This window comes from Mesoplodon mirus, assembly GCF_964341445.2.
Source record: "Mesoplodon mirus genome assembly, chromosome: 3".
Lineage (NCBI taxonomy): Eukaryota > Metazoa > Chordata > Mammalia > Artiodactyla > Ziphiidae > Mesoplodon > Mesoplodon mirus.
In genome coordinates this window covers 32,055,124-32,075,780 of record NC_138978.1, presented here as the reverse complement: position 1 = coordinate 32,075,780, position 20,657 = coordinate 32,055,124, and the positions used below count along the sequence as shown (strand labels likewise).

At 43.1% G+C, this 20,657-nt stretch overlaps 1 protein-coding gene across 3 annotated transcripts in view; it reads right to left on the bottom strand.

Moving 5' to 3' along the window:
* Positions 1-20,657, bottom strand: part of LOC309798991 (protein argonaute-1) — a 30,543-nt gene that overhangs the window by 6,666 nt on the left and 3,220 nt on the right. Inside the window, exons 2-12 of one of the 3 annotated variants that reach the window (XM_082611918.1) lie at positions 18,515-18,698; positions 16,139-16,259; positions 15,515-15,696; positions 14,981-15,117; positions 14,622-14,756; positions 14,384-14,471; positions 13,579-13,726; positions 9,435-9,554; positions 8,932-9,063; positions 8,638-8,771; positions 5,073-5,257 (exon numbers count right to left, since the gene is read on the bottom strand). In XM_082611918.1, the coding sequence (XP_082468044.1) occupies positions 5,073-5,257; positions 8,638-8,771; positions 8,932-9,063; positions 9,435-9,554; positions 13,579-13,726; positions 14,384-14,471; positions 14,622-14,756; positions 14,981-15,117; positions 15,515-15,696; positions 16,139-16,259; positions 18,515-18,698 (1,566 nt within the window). Of the gene's footprint in view, positions 1-5,072; positions 5,258-8,637; positions 8,772-8,931; positions 9,064-9,434; positions 9,555-13,578; positions 13,727-14,383; positions 14,472-14,621; positions 14,757-14,980; positions 15,200-15,514; positions 15,697-16,138; positions 16,260-18,514; positions 18,699-20,657 lie in introns of those variants that run through there. The other 2 variants (XM_082611919.1, XM_082611920.1) reach the window with 2 other exon arrangements.

Genomic DNA, 20,657 nt, shown 5'->3' with positions numbered 1-20,657 from the left:
ATATAACGTGGGGGTAATAACCTAGTCAGGAAAGGATTCTTGAGTAAGTAATGAGTGAACTGAAATCTAAAGGTAGAAGAGAACTTAGAAGGGAGAGGGAATATGGGAAAGAGCATTCCAGGCAGAGGGAAGAGCGTGCAAAAATGTACTCTGATAGGAGAAAGCAACATATATTTGAGAAACTGAAAGGCCAAAGTAACTACAAAGGAGAATAAAGGAACCATAGTGTGAGAGAAAGAATGTGGTCATTAGACCCATCTAGGGAAGAAATGAGGGTAGCTTAAGAAGGCAGCTGTCAAGATGGAAAGAAACAGATTCAAGAGACTATATACGTAAGGGAAAACAATTTTTATGGATAACCTCTGAGTTTCTAGATTTTTGTAATAGAACAGATAGATCATAAGTTCTTTTTGAGACATTTTGAGTTTGAAGTGTTTTTTTGTCATCCCAGTGAGGATATCCATCACGCAACTGAGTATAGTAGTTGGAAGTTCAGGAGTAGTCTGAAATCTGAAATGGAGATGTAAATTTATGCGATATTTAGGTACAGGCAGTAATTGAAAACATGATCTTGAGATCACCAAGGAAGAGAACAGAATGAAAGGAGAAGAGGGCTTAGACCTGTATCTTTGAACTCACCATACTTGCAGAACAGGAAGAAGATGAGTCTGCAAAGGACAAAAATTCAGAGAACCAAGAGAAAGATCAAGACAGTATTATATCATGGATGCCAGGGAAGAAAGAGTGTTTCAAGAAGGAGCAAGTGTCCAACTAAGTCAAATGCTGCCAAGAGATTGGTAAAATGAGGACCAGAATTTTGTGATAGTGAGGCAAAAATTAATGTATAGAGGCAAAAACTGTTTTTGGTAATACAAAGTACCAAGGAGGAGATGTAGGATCAATGAACGGTATGATATGTTTTCAATGGGATAGATTTGAGAATGTTTAAAAAGCTAAAGGGATCATTTCTACTTCCAAGAGATAAAGTTAGAGGCAAACCAGTGTCTCTGCACATAACATTCAGAAAAGCCAAATAAAATATAGAAATCATCTTTTTGTAGGCAGCAGAGAAGTGCTAAGACAACAAGAACTGGAAGAGTTAACACTGCAGAGAGGGAGAGAATCTCACAGAGGTGAGCCATCTGCTGCAGCTGCTTTTGCCCTGGGTACATGTGTTGATTCTAGGTGTGGGCAGGAGGCTGAGATTCTAGGCTTTGCACCAAAAGAGGAACCACTGCCAAGGGACAGAGAAAGCAACAGTTTCTGGCGAACACAGGCTAGTTCTAAATGTGAAAGGTTAAAAAAAAACATTTAAAAGAAAACACAGACTAGTATCTTCATGACCTTGGGATTTCCTAAACAGGACTCAGAAAGTACTAGCCATAAAGGAAAAATATTGATAAATAGGACTACATTAAAATTTTAAATTTCTGTTCAACAAAAGAACCCATTAAGAAAGTAAAAAGGCAAGCCACAGATATGTATAATACATATAAATTTAAATAAAGGAATTATAAAGAACATCTATAAATCAATAAGAGAAAGGTAGTGAAGCCAGTAACAAAAGGAAAAGACTTGAGCAGGCACTTCTCAAAAGAGGCTCGTGAAACAGCCAATAGAAGTATAAAAAGATACTCAACTTTATCAATCACCAGAGAATTTAAATTAAAAGCAAAATGCAGTATAACTAAACACCCATAAGAAAGGCTAAAATGAAAGCGACAACACCAAGTTTGGTAAGGATATAAATAACTACAACTCTCATTTGCTGCTGTTGGAAGTATACATTTGTACACTTAAAATCCCTCCTAGTTACACACCCAATAGAAATGGGCATATATGTTCAAAGGACATGTACAAGAATGTTCAATGAAGCATTATTTATAATAGTAAAAACTGGAACCAACCCAAATATGTCCATTAACAGTAGAATGTATAAATACATGTAAATTGTGTTATTATCATATAATGGAAAAATTGTAGCAAACTACAACTAAACAAACATGGATAAATCTTACAAACATAATGTTGAGTGAAAGAAGCCAGACACAAAAAAAGGAACATGGTATATGACTCCATTTATATAAAGTTCAAAGACAGTCAAAACTAATCTATGGTGTTAGAAGCCAAAATTAATAGTGCTTAACACTGATGGGGAGTTGTAGTGATTGGTAGCCTGGGATTGTGGTAATGTTCTACTATCAGAACTAGGTACTGGTTACCTTGCTAAGACATTTTGTGAGAATTAATTGACTCAACACAAAAGACCTCTATATGTATACTGTACTTCAATAAAAAGTTTACATTAAAAAAATTGTACCAGTTTAGTGGAGAGGAAGGAGTTAAAAATACTAAGGACAGGGTGAGGTACGGTAGCAGATTAGAACTGGACAAATGTGACACTATCCTTTTACACTCTCAGGGCAATCACAATGCATGTGGACCTTGCTTTGACCATCACATGGCCTACCAGGAAGGAGGATGAAGGATCTTTAAAAGAATCTGACTGTTCCTCTTATCTGCAGGCTTAATTCCTAGGCAATGCCCCCATTACCTAAGTGGTATTCAATATAATCAAAGAACAGCATGTAAGTGGAAGGAACCCAAGGTCTTAATCAAGGTATGAGACTGGAGAGAGGTATAACATGACTGAGCCCAGGGAAGGGAAAATTTTCTGAGTAAGCACTGACTTCTCCAAGCATGACGCACTATACTCCACATGCAGGCCAAAAACACTGGATTCTCCCTTTATGGAGGAAACCAGAAACATGGATAATTATTCAAGGCAGTTCTCCTAAAAAGCATCTGATAAATCAATAAGAAAAAGGTAGTGAAGCCAATAAAAAAAGGAAAAGACTTGAGCAGGCACTTCTCAAAAGAGGCTAGTGAAAACAGCCAATAGAAATAGAAAAAGACACTCCACTTTATCAATCACAAGGGACACCAATTTATGGCCCAAGAGAGACATGGACTGGAGGTGAACCAACTTCCATAAGTATTGAGTATCATGTGAGTGCAAGGCTCTACCTTGGGTATATATGTGCAGAGGGAAGAAGGTTTCAGAGCAGAATCAGATCCACTCCATGCTCAAAACAATATCAAGCAAGACCGTAATTGATCAGCAGCCTGATACAATTTCTAGAGGAATCCAAAAAGAGACGAGTTAATCCTGTAGGTAGGATGACAAGAGAAAGCTTCCAGGAATAAGTACATTTAAACTAGGGCTTGAAGGATAGAGAAGAATTTTAAGGGCAAGGTGGGGGATAAAAAGAGTATTTAGATATTCTAGGCAAAGGCAAATGATGTAAGCAAAACCAGAGACTAGACAGCAGAGACAAGGAATGAGCATTTAGAGCATCTACTATGTCACAGGCACTGTGTTAGATGCTGCCTTTTATGTAATTAATTAATGTGGCTGAGAAAGGTTAGATAATTTGCCTAAGACAGTAAACTGGCATAGCCAGGATTAAAATCCAGTTCTATCTAATTCCAGAACAAGTCATCTTTCTGGTATGTGTGGCAAAGGGAACAGTACCTGAAGCTGAAAAGGTTAAACTAAGATCAGAGCCCTAAAAAACTTTTATTTTGTGAATGGGGGCTAATGAAGGTTTCTTGGGTTTTTTTGAGAGTACAATCACAAAAAGTCTCATCCAGTAACCTATACAAAAAAGATTTAAGAAGAAATGTTAGAACTAAATTGAGAAGAGTGGGTGGAGAGCAGGGAATACATCTTAATACTGTAAAGAAGAGCATTAGAGGTGAGGCAAAGAGAAGACAGACTGTCCCCAAAGTCTGGATGAAGGTACCCAGAAGCAACTGTGATGCCAACACAGAAGAGAAAAGTAAAGAGAAGGACTTACTGGTAGACAGAGGAGACGAGCTACTAAAGAGATGGTTCACCAAAACACTTTGTAAGAGCAGAGAGCACATCTGTTTTATCCACCAATGTATTCAGGATCTAGCAGTGTTTCTCTTCACACACAGTAGGTGATCAATAAACTCTTGTGGAAGGGAGATAGGTCAAAGGGAGAGATCGAAACTGCAGAGAGGTCAAGGGTGGAATCAAGATTTTAATAATACAATATAACATACAGTGAAAATAGTTGGTGACTGAAACAACTGAAATGGATGAGAATTTCACTAGAATGAAAAGGCAGAGAGGGCAGAGTACAGAAATCTGGAAAATGCCAGGCATTCCTGGTAATGACAAAAACAATTAAGGAGAGACTGGAGAAAATATCAAGAAGTCAAGAGGAGAAAGGTCATTGGTGACCCTCTGCAGAGGAGGTTTAGGAGAATGGCAGAGGTAAAATAAATGAAAAAGGCTAAGGAGTAAGTGGCTCGTGAGGAAGTAGGGGTAGAAAATGTAGAGAACTCATTTTAAAATGTTGATGAAGAAAATAGGAAGAAAAAAGCTAAAGGGGATGGCATGACTGTGGTAATGTGCTCTAGGGTGGGGAATCTAAAGATGTTTGAGGGTTCAAGGGTCCCAAAGGTAAAAGGATGGAATAGAAACAAGAGCACATGTGGGTTGAGTAAGATAAAAGGAGAGACACCTCTTCCTTTGAAGAGGAGAGGTGGAGAAGGAAAAAAAGAGTAAGAGAAAAGCACAGAGTCAGAGATGTATATAGTCATTCTCATTCTTAAAAAAGAGGAAAAGAGAGGGAAAGCTTCTCAAAAAGTCTACATCATTCCCAGCAGTGGAACACCAACAGAACCACCACAAATTCTGCTTGGGTGTGCTGCCCTATGTCCTGACAGACAACGCACTCCTAAGGATAGGAATCTGGACTGACCCATCTCTGTATCCGGCTCAGCTTAGCCTGGCATACACACCAGCACACAGAGGACCCCAGTAAATGCTACTGGGAAGAACTGTGAGCAGGTAAACAGGACCAGAGATGACTAACTGGCTCATATAGGCTAATATTTCTCCTCTAAGAAGAGCACTGACACTAAGGAACAGCTCTGGCTAGAGCCAAGAATCCACACTGAGTCGTCCCTAGGATCTTCCAGGGAGCTACCCTAAGAAGAGTCCTATCATCGTAATCACTGTCCCAACAGAACTGTACCATACACTGGCGTCTTCCCTGGCAGGATGACGATAATGAGCTGCAGCCCTGAGTAGGTGTTCTTGAGATGCCGGAACATGGGCTCCACGCTGTCTGCCCCCTGCGCATATTTGCAGAAGCAAGGCTGGCCCTGGATGGGCATCCCTGCATCCTTGGAAATCTTCCGCAGCTGGTCTGTGAAGTTCCTGTAGCACAAGTATGGTCATGACAGGAGGCAGGTAAGTCCCACTTTAATACCTCTAACCAAATGCCTCCATCTTAGGTGCCTAGCACTATGACAGGTACCGACAGATTATAAGATGAATAAGACATCATCACATCTAGTGTAAAAAGCACATTTACAGTTGGATAGGACAAGATAGAGCTTGCTAAGTGTTCAATGGTATGAGCAGAGAGCTGAGGGAGCCCAGAGAAGGGACCTGTGGGAATTCTCAAAGTCCCCCACGTTGTCCCGTTCAAGCAGCTGGTTCCTATGTTTCAAGTCTACAGCAATAGGAAGATGCCCAAGAGGAAGGCCTCTTGGCTCAAATTAAAATAAATAAGGTTCCAACAGTGATCAGAGGACAGGAGATGCTCAGAAGAAAATGAGCTCCCTCCTCCCCTACTGGTTCTTTGAAGCCTGAGAGCAAATAATTAAACAAGCTTCTTTCTTTTGGCTCTAGAGCTTTACCCTAGGAAAGGAAGACAAAGCTGCAAGAGAGGGTTCACATGCAATAGATTAAAAAAAAAATCGAGCTACATAAATATAATGACAGACTGAAAGGAGCAGCAGGAAATTCAATTGTGAAAGTCCTGCATTTAGATTAAAAGCAACAATGTACAAATAGAGAATAAAAGCAATTGTTTAGGGGATGTTATTATATAGCATATAAATATCAATAAGATGGATTCAAAGCCTATACAGTGAGGAAATAAATTTTTTACTTATTAGTTAAAAAGAAAAAACCCCATAAGATTAATACAGTACAACACTGTTGTATAAAATTTTAAATCACTTATATACATATAGGTACATAAAATACATAAATTGGGTAGGAAGGTTATAATAATTCATGACAGTGACTGCATCAGAAAGGAGGAACGGGACTAGAATGGAGGATATAAAGGAATGTCAAATTTATCTTTAATATTTTATTTACTTTTTAAAAAGGATAAAATAAATATGACAATACTCTGGATGATGGACACATGGATGTTTCCCATATTATTCTAATTTAAAAATTTTTTTCAAATAAATATTAGAATAAAAAATATAACCTATTATTTCATGTAAATAAGAGCCAGGGCTCTGAGGGAAAACTAACAGTGTTTCTTCCATTTATCTGCTTTGTATACAACTACAGTATAGCTATTTAAAAAGCCAATGTGTTACCAGATTCCATGAATAAGTGGGTCTCTACTTCAAGGAAAGCGGTTTTCCCTATCTTCTATTACCAGATCACACTTGGGATATTATGTCCAGTGCTGGGGGCCACAAAGTGTTTATAGAACTCTAGGATGGAGAAAGTCTTAAAATCCTGTCCTAAAAGTGATACAGTTGAGGTAACAGGGCTTCTTTAGCCAGAAGAAAATTCTGAGGGTTGACTCCAGGACTCCCTTATACCTCCCCAATTACCAATTTCTCCACCTCATCTCTTCCCCCTTTTGTCTCAGTGGAAAGGGTGGCTTTTCCTGTGCTTTGGATCCCATTCCCTCATACACATGTAGGAACTTTGTTCTATTTCCATTCTAGTTTCTCTGGGTTCTATTCTCTGGGTTCTGGCCTCTGTTCACTATGCACATTCTCCCTGGACAATCTCATCCACTGCCACAGCTGAAAACTCTCAAATCTTAATCTTTAGCCCAGAACCATACATGCAACTGGGTACCCTGACCCAGGTGTACAAGTCACATTTTTACTCCCTGAATCTAGGGATCATTGCAAGAAGGGGTTGTCTGATGAACTGACTCCTTCCAACTCTGAGATTCTAGGTTAATCAGTTTCTGTACCCCAAAATATCCAAAACAACAAATTGCTTCTCAAAAGAATGGGACAGGGGAAGGACACGGGAATGAGAGAGAAACACACCAAGAGTGGAGCTACCAACAATGTGACACAAAGGCAGAGCGCTGAAAGCCTTTCTAATATTGGTTAAGGACCAGCCCTCCAAAGCCTGGCCAAGGCTAAGAGCAGCCTGGCCTAAATGGGGCTAAAATCCCAAGAACCCAGGAAAGGAGACAAGAGGAACACATTTAAGAGAAACTATAATTGTGCGGAAGTAGTTATGTATCTGTGAGGGGAGAAGGAGGGCCAGAGTCTCCATATTCATCAGGGGCTGCTGTAACTAATTCTTATGAAAATCCCAAGGCCAGCTGAACCCACCAGGGCACACATCTCTACTAATTCTCATCACTGCCCAAAGTGGTCAGCTCCACTGATTCTTTCTCAGCCCCAGAGCGCACTGACCTTACTCCAGATCCAGAGGGAAAAAAAAAGCTACCACTTCAAAAGACTGCAGGAACACTGAACTGTACACTTTAAATGGGTAAATTTTGTGGTATTTGAAAAATATCTCAATAAAGCTGTTTAAAATAAAGAAGACTGCAGGGGAAGGGTTGGTGACTTCTTCACTTACTTACTTACTCATTCAAGACCATTACTCCCCTAACCTGTTCCTTTAAACCATTTGGCTATATCACTTTCTTCATCGCTATCATCTACTCCCAGCCACTCAGCCACAGGTGGCTCAGAAGCCCTTACAATTCATGTTCACCTAGTTCAGGTCACTTGGACCCGACTGAACAAATTCTGTGCACAGGAAAGGACAGCTCAGAGTACCAGCTGAACTTTTTTTTTTTTTTTTTTTTTTTGCTGTACGCAGGCCTCTCACTGTTGTGGCCTCTCCCGTTGCGGAGCACAGGCTCCGGACGCACAGGCTCAGCGGCCATGGCTCACGGGCCCAGCCGCTCCGCGGCATATGGGATCCTCCCAGACCGGGGCACGAACCCGTATCCCCTGCATCGGCAGGCGGACTCTCAACCACTGCGCCACCAGGGAGGCCCCCAGCTGAACTTTTATTTCCAATTAGGAATATAAGCTTTGAAACCTCAGAACTGATTTGATCCCAATCTGACACTTTCTTGATATGCAAACCTTGTACAAGTTACTTAACCTCATTGAGCCTCAGTCTCCTGAAAATGGAAATACCACCACCTACTCACTGTGAAGACGAAATAAGAGAGGCATAAAATTAGGTACAATGTTGGCACAAACATTATAGTCATCACTACTACTGTTTACCACCCGTGTTAATAATTATAACAATAAAATAATTCAGGTCTCCCTTAGGAGATTCATGTCCTGAAATCATCATCTCTGACACAGATATGGCTCCTTATCAAGACTCCTGACCACAGATGGACAGAAAAGAAGCAGGCAGAAGTGTGAGCCAGACAGCACAGGTGGGGAGAGTCAAGACTCAGAAAGAACAGACTACAGATCAAATCGTGGCCCCCTGGGAGTAGAGGAAGTTAGGCAGCTCTAGGGTCCTTCCCACCCTTCCATCCATACACCCAACCTCCTTACTTGAGCACTTCTTCTCGACACTGTTTTTGGGGTGCGAAGCAGGCAATGGCCCAGACTTTGATCTCAATTCCATTGTAGAACTGTTTCCCCCGCATGTCCCAGACACCCTGATTGGGTGTGGCAATGGCCCGGTTCTGGGGACAGGCAAAGGGGGAGTCCAGGTGAGCCTCAGTAGAGCCAGGTGGGTAGGGGAGCAAAAGCCACAGTAGAGCCAGGTGGGTAGGGGAGCAAAAGCCACTGGCTATATAACCCAACCTCCCCCCACATGTCCCAGAGATGTTGTCTGGCCCTGACCCTGCTCACCCGGCCGCCGTACTGCAAGATGGGCGCCGGCAGCACTCGCCCTGTCACCTCCGTCATGTCATCCTTCACCTTGATCCCAAATTCCTGGATGTAGGGATCCAGGTTGTAGCTGGCATTCTTCATCTGTAAGACAAAAGAAGGGGATCTCAGGAGAGCAGTAGCTTGGCAATACTGCTCACCCTCCAGGTCCCAAGCAGAAAGCCCTGAAGAACAGCTGAGGCTGGCAAGAAATAGCCCTAAAAAGGGGGTTGGGGGGAAGTGGAAGATGAGGTAAGTGGGAATAGATAACATAGGGAAGTAATATAGGAGAGAAAAAGAGATAGGAAACAAAGTAGCTACAGGGTCAAGAAGCAAGAGCAGTCCTATGGAGTCCCAGGTAACAAATCCAGACTTTTGTTTTCCTAAGGGTCCTGCCAGGGCAGAAAGGCACCTATGCTACCAGGGACTCCCATGACTAAGCAACCAAGCATACGTTTCTCTGCATCCTCACTGACCAGGCGGCTGATCTCCTCTTGTCTGTCTGGGGCCGATCTAGCTGTAGCCTTTATCATGGTTGAAGTCTGGTTGTCAGTCAGCTTCTTAATGCAGCGCTGCCCAGCTACAATGTTACAGACCTAAGGAAACAAGAATATGCACCGCTGGCTTGAGTATAGTTCACCCTATACCCGGAGCCCCATAGTAAGGGAAGAGGACTTGGCTGTCAGTCCTAGAAACGGACTAGAAAATCCCTTGTCCATAGACAGTTAAGTTAGAAAATATCCACGTGCAATACAAAAGGTAATACAGCCACTTTGTGATTAAGAGCTTAGGATCCAGAGGCAGATCTGGGCTCAGGGCTCATATATTAAATAGGGAGAACAGTAACAGTCTCCTAGGACTGTCTGGAGACTAAATAAAATAAAGCACTTAAAGAACCAAGTACAGTTCTGAACATTGTAAACACTCAGTAAGTTGTAGCATAAATTATTATTTACCAAAGGACCCAGTCTAGAGCTCTTCTTAATACTAAAAAAACGCAATACACACAAACTGGATGCCTAGGTAGTAGACAGCTCTCCAATGGTAGCAGGCAGCCAGTCGTTCCACACTGCAACACACCAGGAGAACTGGCAGTGACTCTTAACTCTTGAGGCCGAGCCTACAGATGATCACTGAGCCCTTGGACTACAGAAATCACTGTCTGCTGACTGACAGTGTGCTCTGTTGGTGTGAGGAACATCCTGCCACATGGTTCCTCTGTACTGGGCCCAAGAGAACACAGTGGAGATCAGAAAAGGCTTTCTAGTGATATATAAGACTTTCATTGCCCAATATACTATATTCAGGAAGCAGTGAACAGGAAGCCTTTTGGCAAAGTAGAGAGAACTCAAGAACACTTGAGTTTGAAGTCCAGCTTTGCCAATTCTAGAAGATGCTACCTTGGGCAGGACTCTTAACCACTCTTAAGACTCTGCTTCTTTAATTTTAGCCACCGGAAAAAGCACTAGCTGTCTCTTGAAGCTGTAGTGAGGATTTAGATGAAATGAAATGTAAAACTTGTTCCCATAGGGCCAATACACTAAGTACTGCTTCTCTGCCTAACCTCCAGAGTTCATACTGAACAATGGTAGGGAAAACCAGGACAAGGTCACCTGCCCTTAAACTCTGTACCTCAAAGAATGAGTCAATTCCCTTAATGAAAATCCAGAATTGTTAAAATTTGTGAGGTTGCTCTCTTGAAGGTAACAAAGTTGTAGAACTCTTTACGGATAATTTCAACTACAGAATCAACACTGGAAAAAAGACTAAAGCAGGGATGTAGAGAAATTGGACCCCTTGTGCATTGCTGGTGGGAAGGTAAAATGGTACAGCTGCTGTGGAAAACAGTAGGGTGATTCCTCAAAAAATTAAACACAGAATTACCATATGATCCAGTAATTCCACTTCTGGGTATGTACTCAAAAGAAATGAAAGCAGGGACTAGAACAAATATTTGTATGCCTATATTCATAGAAGCATTATTCATAATAGCTAGAAGGTGAAAGCAACCCAAGTGTCCATCAATGAATGAACAGGTAAACAAAATGTGGTATATACACACATCAAAATATTATTCAGCCTTAAAAAGGAAGGGAATTCTGACGTATGCTACAATACAGATGAACCCTGAAGACATTATGTTAAGTGAAATAGGCCACTTTAAAAAAGGCCATATATTATATAATTCCATTTATATGAAATGTCCAGAATAGGCAAATCCACAGAGACAGAAGTAGATCAGTGGTTAGTAGGGTCTGGTGAGGAGGGCAGAAGGAATGGTAAGTGACTATTAATGGGTATAGGCTTACTTCTGGGGGCGATGAAAATGTTTTAGAATCAGACAACGGTAATGGTTGCGCAACTCTGTGAATTAACTAAAACCCACTGAATTGTACATTTTAAGAAGGTGAGTTTTATGGAATATGAATTATATCTCAATAAAGCAATTCTAAAAAAAAACCTATCACCTACAATAGCCTATGTGATTTGACCCCGTACCTCTCTCCAAAATCATCTCCTACTACTTCTCCCCTCATACGCTACATACCAGCCACTAAGCCTTCTGTCTCTCTAAGAAGATCTAAGCTCCCTACTGCTTTAGAGCCTTTGTACTCACTATTAAACTCTTGCCTGGAAGGCTCTTCCTTCAGGTTGTAAAAGGTTGGTTCTATCTCATAATTTGGGACTCAGCTCAAATGTCTCCTAAAAGAAGCCTTCCCTGATGGTCCAGTGGTTAAGATTCCACACTCACACAGGTTCGATCCCTGGTTGGGGAAGTTCCACATGCCGTCAGTGTGGCCAAAAAGAAAAAAAAAAAAAAGAAGCCTTCTCTGACCACAATAACTAAAGTGAATCTCCAACCCGCTCCACCCTTATGACTATCCCCTTAACCTGTTTTATTATTCTTATAGCACTTACCACCAACTGAAACTATCTTATTTATCAATTTATTATCTATCTCCCCCTTCTAGATTATAAGCTCCATGACAGCAGGGACCTTATCTGTCTTGTTAATCTCTGCTTTCCCCACACCTAAGAGCGTATGACTCATAGTAGGAGTTCAATAAATATTTGTTAAATAAACAAGCAACAGTAAAAATCAAAATACATAAGTTATTCACCTTGGAAACTATTGTTTAAACAGAAGTAATGTCAATTTGCTAACAAATCTCAGCTTGCAGTAGATATTATCCAAAGCCTATCTACTTAGCTGTAATTGCCGTTAAAGGCTTCTGTTTACATCTCAGAGAACATACTGTCTTCATCCCACTTTCTGTGCATCAGCAGCTATTACTAAGTCAGAGTTCTTGGGCTTTGGGACCTCTTCTCCCCTCAGCCTAATTTCCTCTAGTTAGTTCTGAAATCCCAAAAGCTCACAGAAGGCTTAAGTTTTGGTCCCAGCTATCTGACTCCTGCTGCTAGAACAGAGTAAGACGGTAATCTAGGCTAGTGCTTTTCCAACTAAAATGTTCTTATGAATCCTCTTTAGATTCTGTTAAAAGAGATACTGGTTCAGTAGGTCTAGGTGGAACCTGAGACTCTGCATTTCAAACAAGCTCTCAGGTAATACCTATGCTCTTGGTCCACTGACCACACTTTGAGCAGCACTGGACTAGACAATGAAGCAGTCAGAGATAGTTTCTCATTAGACATTTTGGCTAGTGTATAGAAAACCAAATACAGCCCAGTGGTTCTCCATTTGCATTCTATGACTTAATGCAAATGACTTAAGAGCATTACTATTCTTTCTTTAATTGCAGAATTTCAAAGGTCTGCTGAAGTATAAAAATATGACAAATCTTGGAGCGAAAACTTTTTCAAAAGGAACACATTGGGTTTCCCTCGTGGTGCAGTGGTTAAGAATCTGATGCCTGCCAATACAGGGGACACGGGTTCGAGCCCTGGTCTGGGAAGATCCCACATGCTGCGGAGCAACTAAGCCCATGCGCCACAACTACTGAGCCTGCACTCTAGAGCCCGCAAGCCACTACTGAGCCCGCGAGCCACAACTACTGAGCCTGTGCACCTAGAGCCTGTGCTCCTCAGGAAGAGAAGCCACTGCAATGAGAAGACCGCGCACCGCAACGAAGAGTAGCCCCCGCTTGCCACAACTAGAGAAAGCCCGCACACAGCAACGAAGACCCAATGCAGCCAAACATAAATTAATTAATTTTTTTAAAAAAAAGGAACACATTGATCACTGGGGATATAGGATTCACGTTACAGGTAACATTCATGTCCATTTTCTGTAAAATAAAGTATACTTGTATCTTTAGGTCATTTAGATCCCCAGCTCCAGACAAGGGAAAGAGAAATTAAGAGGACATGAGTCTAGGTATCTGAAATCTCTGTCCTGAATGAACTAATTACTTATTAAACAGTAAATACAGCTTTCGCCTCTGCCTGGCAGTCCTGAAAGAATACGAGAGCAGGATGCGGGATAAGTAAAGAACTCAGCAGTTAAGAGTGAGGCCTACATTTCACAGAATGACCTCCCAGAACATCAATTTTCCAAACCTAAAAATGATGAGAGACTACAAATGGAAGAACAGACCTCTGATGATCAGTGTGCAGGTACCATGTTTGTTCCCCAGCCAGGCCATTACTTGGCAGTCTCACCTCTAGGGGCAGGTAGGTATGCTTTTGTTCCTGGCCAACTTGCAGGCAGGGCAGGTGGGGATACTTGAGCTGAAGGTTATATTTCTGCTTGAAATACTGTGCCACTGTGCACTCCACAGTCTGTCCACTCTCCAGCTGCAAGGGAAACCTGTTTGGGGGAAGGGAAAGAGGTGTCATAGCCCAGCATTCAGTAACACCTTTCTAGACCTACAACCATGGGAAGCGCCAGACTTGACTTCATCCCTATCCAACCTCTTTGAGCACTCCCACCACTCATGGGAAGGCAGAGGAAATACAGGGCTCCAGGAGTGAAGCCAAAGATTTGAAAGGCAAGTTCCACAATGGTCAGATGGTATCTGACTCATCTGTATTTCTAGTGTTGTGCATGAAGCCTGACACACAGTAAGCACTCATAGTCCAGCACAGTCTGAGGTGAAGAAGGTAGATGGAATCAGTGACAACTTTCCCAAGGGTCTAGCCTAGGATCTCAACTTTCTTTTTCAGGAGGAAGAATAAGTTGAGAGAGATCCTAACATTTATAGAACTGAGAAAGAAGCCAGAGAAAGACACCTGCTCTCTAGTAAACGCCCAAGAAGGAAAGGTGGAGACCAAGAAGGTAAAAATGGTAGGAGAGTATCAATGGATCTGGGAAGGTTAGGGGAGGGATGCCAAATTCCCACAGCTTATCTTCAAAAACAGGGCTCATCCTCAGGGCCAGGTGTGAGTGCAGAGAATGTGAACAGAGTATGTTGAAATATCGGCCCTCTTCCACCAACAGTATGGCTTAGCAGCCCTGTCAACTTACGTCTGATGGCTGGCAGGGCGGCGGGTAACATTACACACGCGGTATTTCCTCTTCATCTGTCCACAGTGGGTCACTTCCACCTTCAGGCCTGGGACACACACACTGCTTGTCAGGGTTGGAAAAGGTTGCTCATGTGCCCAGGCTTGGCCTCTCCCCTGAATATATCCCAAGGGGATTTCCTTTTAGGACTAAAGAGAAAGTAGCACTGATTCCCCTCCCCGCCTGGTTGGGTCCTCACCCTTGATCTCCTTGGTGAAGCGCACACGCTGAGAGTCCGTGAGGGGCTTGGGCTGCTCATCTATGTTCCTGATGTCCAGCACCTCACACATGAACTCAATCACTGGCTGCGCCTTGTAGAAGGCAGTGGCTGAGACTGTGGGGACATGGTAGGTAAAGCTCAGCTCAGGTTCTGTCTTCCAGAATAAATGGAAGCACTGCTCTTTACACCCTCTTCTTTATAGGGTATTGGGATGGGGGAGGGGTCCCAGGGCTGTAGGGATTAGACTAGGAGTGTGGTTACAGAGCTGGGAGGGATGAGGCTGGGAGTGTGGTCACTGGATGCAGGGTGCCCCTGGCTCCATAGCTCTCCCCACTCACCATCAATGTTGAGCATCATCTTCCACATGGCAGGGCGCACAGACTGGTGAAAGCCGAACCAGACCTCGCGCCCACCCCCCAGCGGGTGGTAGTAGCCCTCAGGCGGTGAGAAGAAGGAGCGGCCCACAGGGGTGTACCTGGCAGGGACAGGCAGAGAACTGGTCCCTCGGGCACAGGCCCCCACCCTGTGAGGCATCCTGGGCACGGAGGAGCCCTGGCCTGGAAGGCAGGACACCAGGGCTTTAATTCCAGCTCTGATCCTTTACTAGTTGTGTGACTGACCTTGTGCAAGTCTCTCCCCTTTTACTGCCCTGCAGGGACAGATGGGGTGAGGTCCAATGATATGTAAAAGGGACAGGGCCAAAGCTTTAAACCATCTAAATGTATATGCACACTTGCCTGGTATATGGTAGGGCTTCAAAGAATTTTTATTTGAAAGGCACATGGTGGGACCTTAATATATGCTCATTCCCCTCCTCCTCCCACAGCATTTCTGCCACCACTTGTAGCCCAGATACTAACTACACCCAGTACCTCATGGATGCCAGGTGCCTCATGGCCACATCCAGGGCTTGCACAGACTCCAGGGGAACGGGGATCTGGCCACTAACCAAGGCCTCATGCAGCATGCGCCAGCTCACAATGGCTAGCCACTTGATGGAGACCTTGAAGATTCGATCCTTCCCTTCCCCAGGGATTGTCACCTCAAAGTCAACCTTCAGGAAAGAGAAAGGGATGAAAGATTGCTGATGCTGTCCCACGGTCCAATATTCCTTGCCTTGCCCCTATTATCCTTCACCCCATAGATTTCCCAAGAATCTGCTTCTTAAGCTGATAGGGACTCACAATGAAAACTTCAGAGTAAATCCAGCCCCTTAGTCTCCAGCCACCTTGGCTCAGCGTATCTGTCCCTCTCAACCACACTTAGTAGGAAGTCCCTTAGGTCGATTTTAAGTCTAATCTCAGTCTGTTTGGACAGGGACAGACATACAGGAGGCTAAATAAACATCAGCACCTACCCATCCCTCACCCTAAAACACATTTTCTCAGCACAAAAGACGAAAGGGATCTCTGGACTGCCAGACTCCAAACAGGCTTAGTTGAGTCCTGTCCCTCCCCAGACCCCTGACACAGGTCCAGCCTGACTCCCAACCTTACCCGTTCATTGCCAATGGGCAGTGCTGTGACAGTGTAAATGTTCTTCTTTCCATCATACACGGGCTTGCGATCACCAAAGATCTGAGGCTTGAAATGCTGGACCATGTATTCCACCACTTCCCTGTGGGGAATGGGAAAGGCCAGTGGAAGCTGAAAGACTGCCACTTCAAGCTCTTGGAAGTAACTTAAACTCCAAGCCATGTCCCATCTACTATATTCTGTCCTACCAGCTACTAATCTCTATTCTAAGCAGTGCTTCTCAAGCTTCAACATTCATATGAATCACCTAGAGATCTAAAATACAGATTCTGATTCAGCAGATTTAGAGCAAAGTCTGAAATTCTACGTTTCTAACACGCTCCCAGGTGATATTTTTGGTCCTCGGATCACCAAGGCTCCGAAGGACCTAAAAGAATGGTTGTGAGTGCCTTCCGAGCAGAGGAGGAGGCTGAGGGGAGAAGGGCTTAATCTCAGGGTCTGTCCAGAATCAGGAACAAAATCTAGGCTGTTCCAATCCCCAAGCTGATGATCAAGAAAGGTAGATGGGAAGAGACCTGAATTGGAATAGGAATAAAGTGTGGAAGAAGAACCTCATCTCTTCCATCTCTCTGAAGTCCTTAGTTCTACCACCCTGTTTTCTCTCCATTATCATCTCTTTCTTGATTTCACTTCCCGTCCTCTGCTACTTAGATTCCAGAGTATCCATCTAGCCTTCAAAATCCCAGTCCATCCAACTATCTGAACCCTTTGCTTTTTAAACCAAAGCTCTTGAATACTATTGGATAAAAAGACTCAAACTATACATTGGAAGCAACTGTAAACACACGGTTTTAATGCCAATTAGGCCTCAGTGCTGCCCAGCAATCTTTTTCATATCTCTGATTGCTTCCATCCTCATAAATTGTGTCAAACCTTCTCCACTACCCCCCTAACGACAGAATCCACTCCTACCTCAGATCAAAAAGCATCTTTAATAATTTTGAAAGGAGTAGAACAAAGAAGGCAAGGCCACCCTCAAGTTCCCAGACATATAAACAAATATTTATATACACTTGCCTCTTCTCCTCTTTCTTTCCTCTCACACTTGAAATATCCCTTCCATATACAATTTTTAAACATCTGAAAATATGTTCAACTTCACTCAGTAGAGAAATACAATTTAAAATTAGACCAAGATATAATTCTCTACTTATCAGAATGCCAACAATTAAAAAATCCAATATACTGAATTGGTGCGGATATGGGGGGATACCTTACTGATGGGAGTATAAATTGGTACAACTTACCTTAAAAAAAACTGGCAACATCTCAAAAATTTTAAATGGATTATGCCAGCAATTCCAGCCTAGGAACTTATCCTACAGATACACTTGTATTTGCGTGCAAAAATGTATCTATATTAATATTCTACACAGTTTCATTTTTGTAGCAAAAGTTTAGATTCAACCTAAATGTTCTTGAATAGATTTATTAAATAGGTTACAATATATCCATTCAACGGAATATCTATGAAGCTATGCAAAAGAATGAGACAGATATGTAGGTACTGATATGTATTACTTTCCAAATTATATTGTTCAGTGGAAAAAAGCAAGGTGCAGAGCAGTGTATATAAGATTCTGTATTCTGTGTGCTTTAAAAATGTTCTATAAACATATATGCTTGCATATGTATAGAAAAATATCTCGAAGTGTACTCAAGAATGGTAATAATGAATGCATCTGGGGAAAGGGACTAGGAGACAGGAGGCCAGGGTAATACAAGACATTGCTACTCTTCCTGTAATATTAAAATTTTTTTTTACATTGTGCATATATATATATGTCCTCCTGCCTCAGCAAGGACATCCCACTCATTCCTCTCCTCTCTGTCTTGTACCTTTAACCTCTCCTGCACTAGCTCCTTCTCGGTTTAAAAACATACCCATGTCTCATTCTTAAAAACTTTTCATTTACTCATTTCATCAAATAATGAAATGCAGTAGGCACTATACTTGACCCCTATAATCTTCTCTAGCCAACATATTCCCTCTCTCCCCATGCTTCACTATCAAGCTATCTAGAAAAAAGCTATCTGTTCTCACTATCCCTACCACATTACCTTCCATTTATTCCTTAACTCACCGTTAGATTACCAGCCCAACTCCTCTACTGAAACTACTGTGGCAAAAGGTACCAATTGTCTCCTAATAGCCAAATCCAGTGATATTTTTCAACATTTACCTTACTTAGAATCTCTTCCTCAAGAACTTTCTTGAATTTGGTGATATCACCCTCTACTAGTTTTTCTTTTACACCTCTGGATTCTCTTTTAAGGCTGTGAGACTCAGGAAAATAAGGACTACTGGACTTAGTGGCTTAAATGTGCATTACTTACCGGTTGACTCTGCGAGGACACTTATCCGGCTTGATATCCACCTCGTAGTGGTAGACGTCAATCTTAGGGATGTCCACTTCAAAGTAGTTGGCCAGGAGCTTGATTGGTTTCCCCACGGTGCCAATGCCAGGCCGGCGAGGTGCCTGGAACACCTGCTGCAGGGGGGGCAGGTAGGTGCCTGCAGCTACAAGACAGAGAGGCTGGTGAGGGTAGAGTCTGGTAATCTCCTTACCACTCTGATCAGAGAAGGCACAAGGCCTCCTAGAATGGGAGCAGCAAAGTGTAGGAAAAGCCTCTTTCCTGCCTACCCAACCCAACTGAGGGCTTCCACTGGCTGAAACAACCCAGGCTCATTTTTTAAAAACTGTTTCGAGTTAGGAAAATTACCCTTGTTGTCTATCTTAAATTCATCAAATGAGTATGTAATATCTTCCTATTACATGTTAAGTAGACGGGCTAAATCTGGCTCTAGTAACAAAACTCTTTCTTCCCTCTACTAGATGAAGACTCCTTCAGGTATCTAGCAGACCAAGAAAGCCTTATTATCTGTCAGCCAGATGCTCACTTCACTCATCACCATCCTGAACGCAAAACAGTATCATCTTAATGCTTCTCTGCACTGCAGGCAGGAGGAAGACCTAAAGAAGGCCAAGTGCTGGGGCGGGGGGATGGGGGGAGGCCACGCAAGGAAGAGGGCAGTGTCGGAGAAAAGATTAAGGCAACCGAATGGCTGAGGATGGAGCAGAAAAGGAGAAAAGGCTAAAAGGACAGATTCTGGAGACTAAGGAAAGGAGAGAGGCTGAAACACGGAGCTGGTGAAGAGGCTGGAACTGGAGGTCACAGCCCAAAAATGCTTGAACTGGGAAGGAGGAAAGGCTGGAGTTAGGGGCTGGGGCAAGATAGTTTAGAGTTGAGAGCCTGGGCAAGAAGCAAGGCTGCAAGTGGGGAGACAATGAAGAAGTTCAAAAGAAGAAAAGGCTAGGGAATGAAGACAGGCTAAATATAGGAGACTGAGGCAAGAGTAAACTAGAGTAGAGGACTTGGGAAGGAGGGGAAGACATTAGCATCCTGGAGAAGACGAGATTACTGCTTCTGGGAAGAAGAATACAAGGTTCTTTCCAGGCCCACAGCTCCTTCTACACAGAGGGCCCAGACAGTAGCAGAAGGGGTTTAAGACAGAGGCAGCCCTTGGGAAAGGGCTAGGGCAGGGCCATCTCCCACTACTTTCTCCTCTATTGCCACCAGTCTGATTGCTGCCCCTGGTTTTATTTTCTAGCTTGAGGGGAAAGGGAAGAAAAGAGGAAACTGCCTAAGAGAACCCTCTGTCAGCATCTACTATTGTCTTTGCCAGCAGAGGACCAGCCCAGGTGGGAGGAAAGAGGGACAAAACAGCCCAGAACCTCCCATTACCAGAGATCTGCTTTCACAGTTGGCGAGGCTGGGGGGATGGGGCATATCCTCAGCCGGGGGGGTCAGGAAGAGGTCAGAACCATTCAAGGGAGGGGCATGCTTTCCAGAGCTAAGCTGCTGTGTCTCCTTCTAACCACCTGTCAAGCCTACCCTACTCCATAGACAGGGAAACACAGATGGGAATGGTGGCCCAGCCTGGGGAGAAAAGGCCTCCAGGATTCAGCTACCTGGGGAAGGGAAAGCTTAACTACTAGCACCTGGCCACATACCCCAGAAAGAGCTGAACAGAAATTATACACAAGCCATAGATAAACATATACATCCAAACACATACTTAGACCTGGACAGTGTACCTTCATACACATACCCCTCACCAGCCTAGATTGTGAGTTCTTCAAAGATACAGACTGTATCTGCCTTGGTCACTGCTAAATCTCCAGTGCCTGGCATATAGGTGTTCAATATACAGATACTAAATGAATTAACAAACAGATCCATAGACACACCACAAAGAACACACAAGCATACACAGCACACAAACACACAAACACCTGTACACTGCTCAGAAACAATTATAAACCCAGCACAGGACAAACATGACCCTAGTGGAAGTAGCTGGTAAGAGATACCCTTTCCCTCCCCAAGTTCTTACATTCCATTCACCTCCTTAGCCTCCCAGGCTGAATAATGGTTAGGAGCCTTGGGAGAAAGACATCCCCTAGAGCTAGGGGCT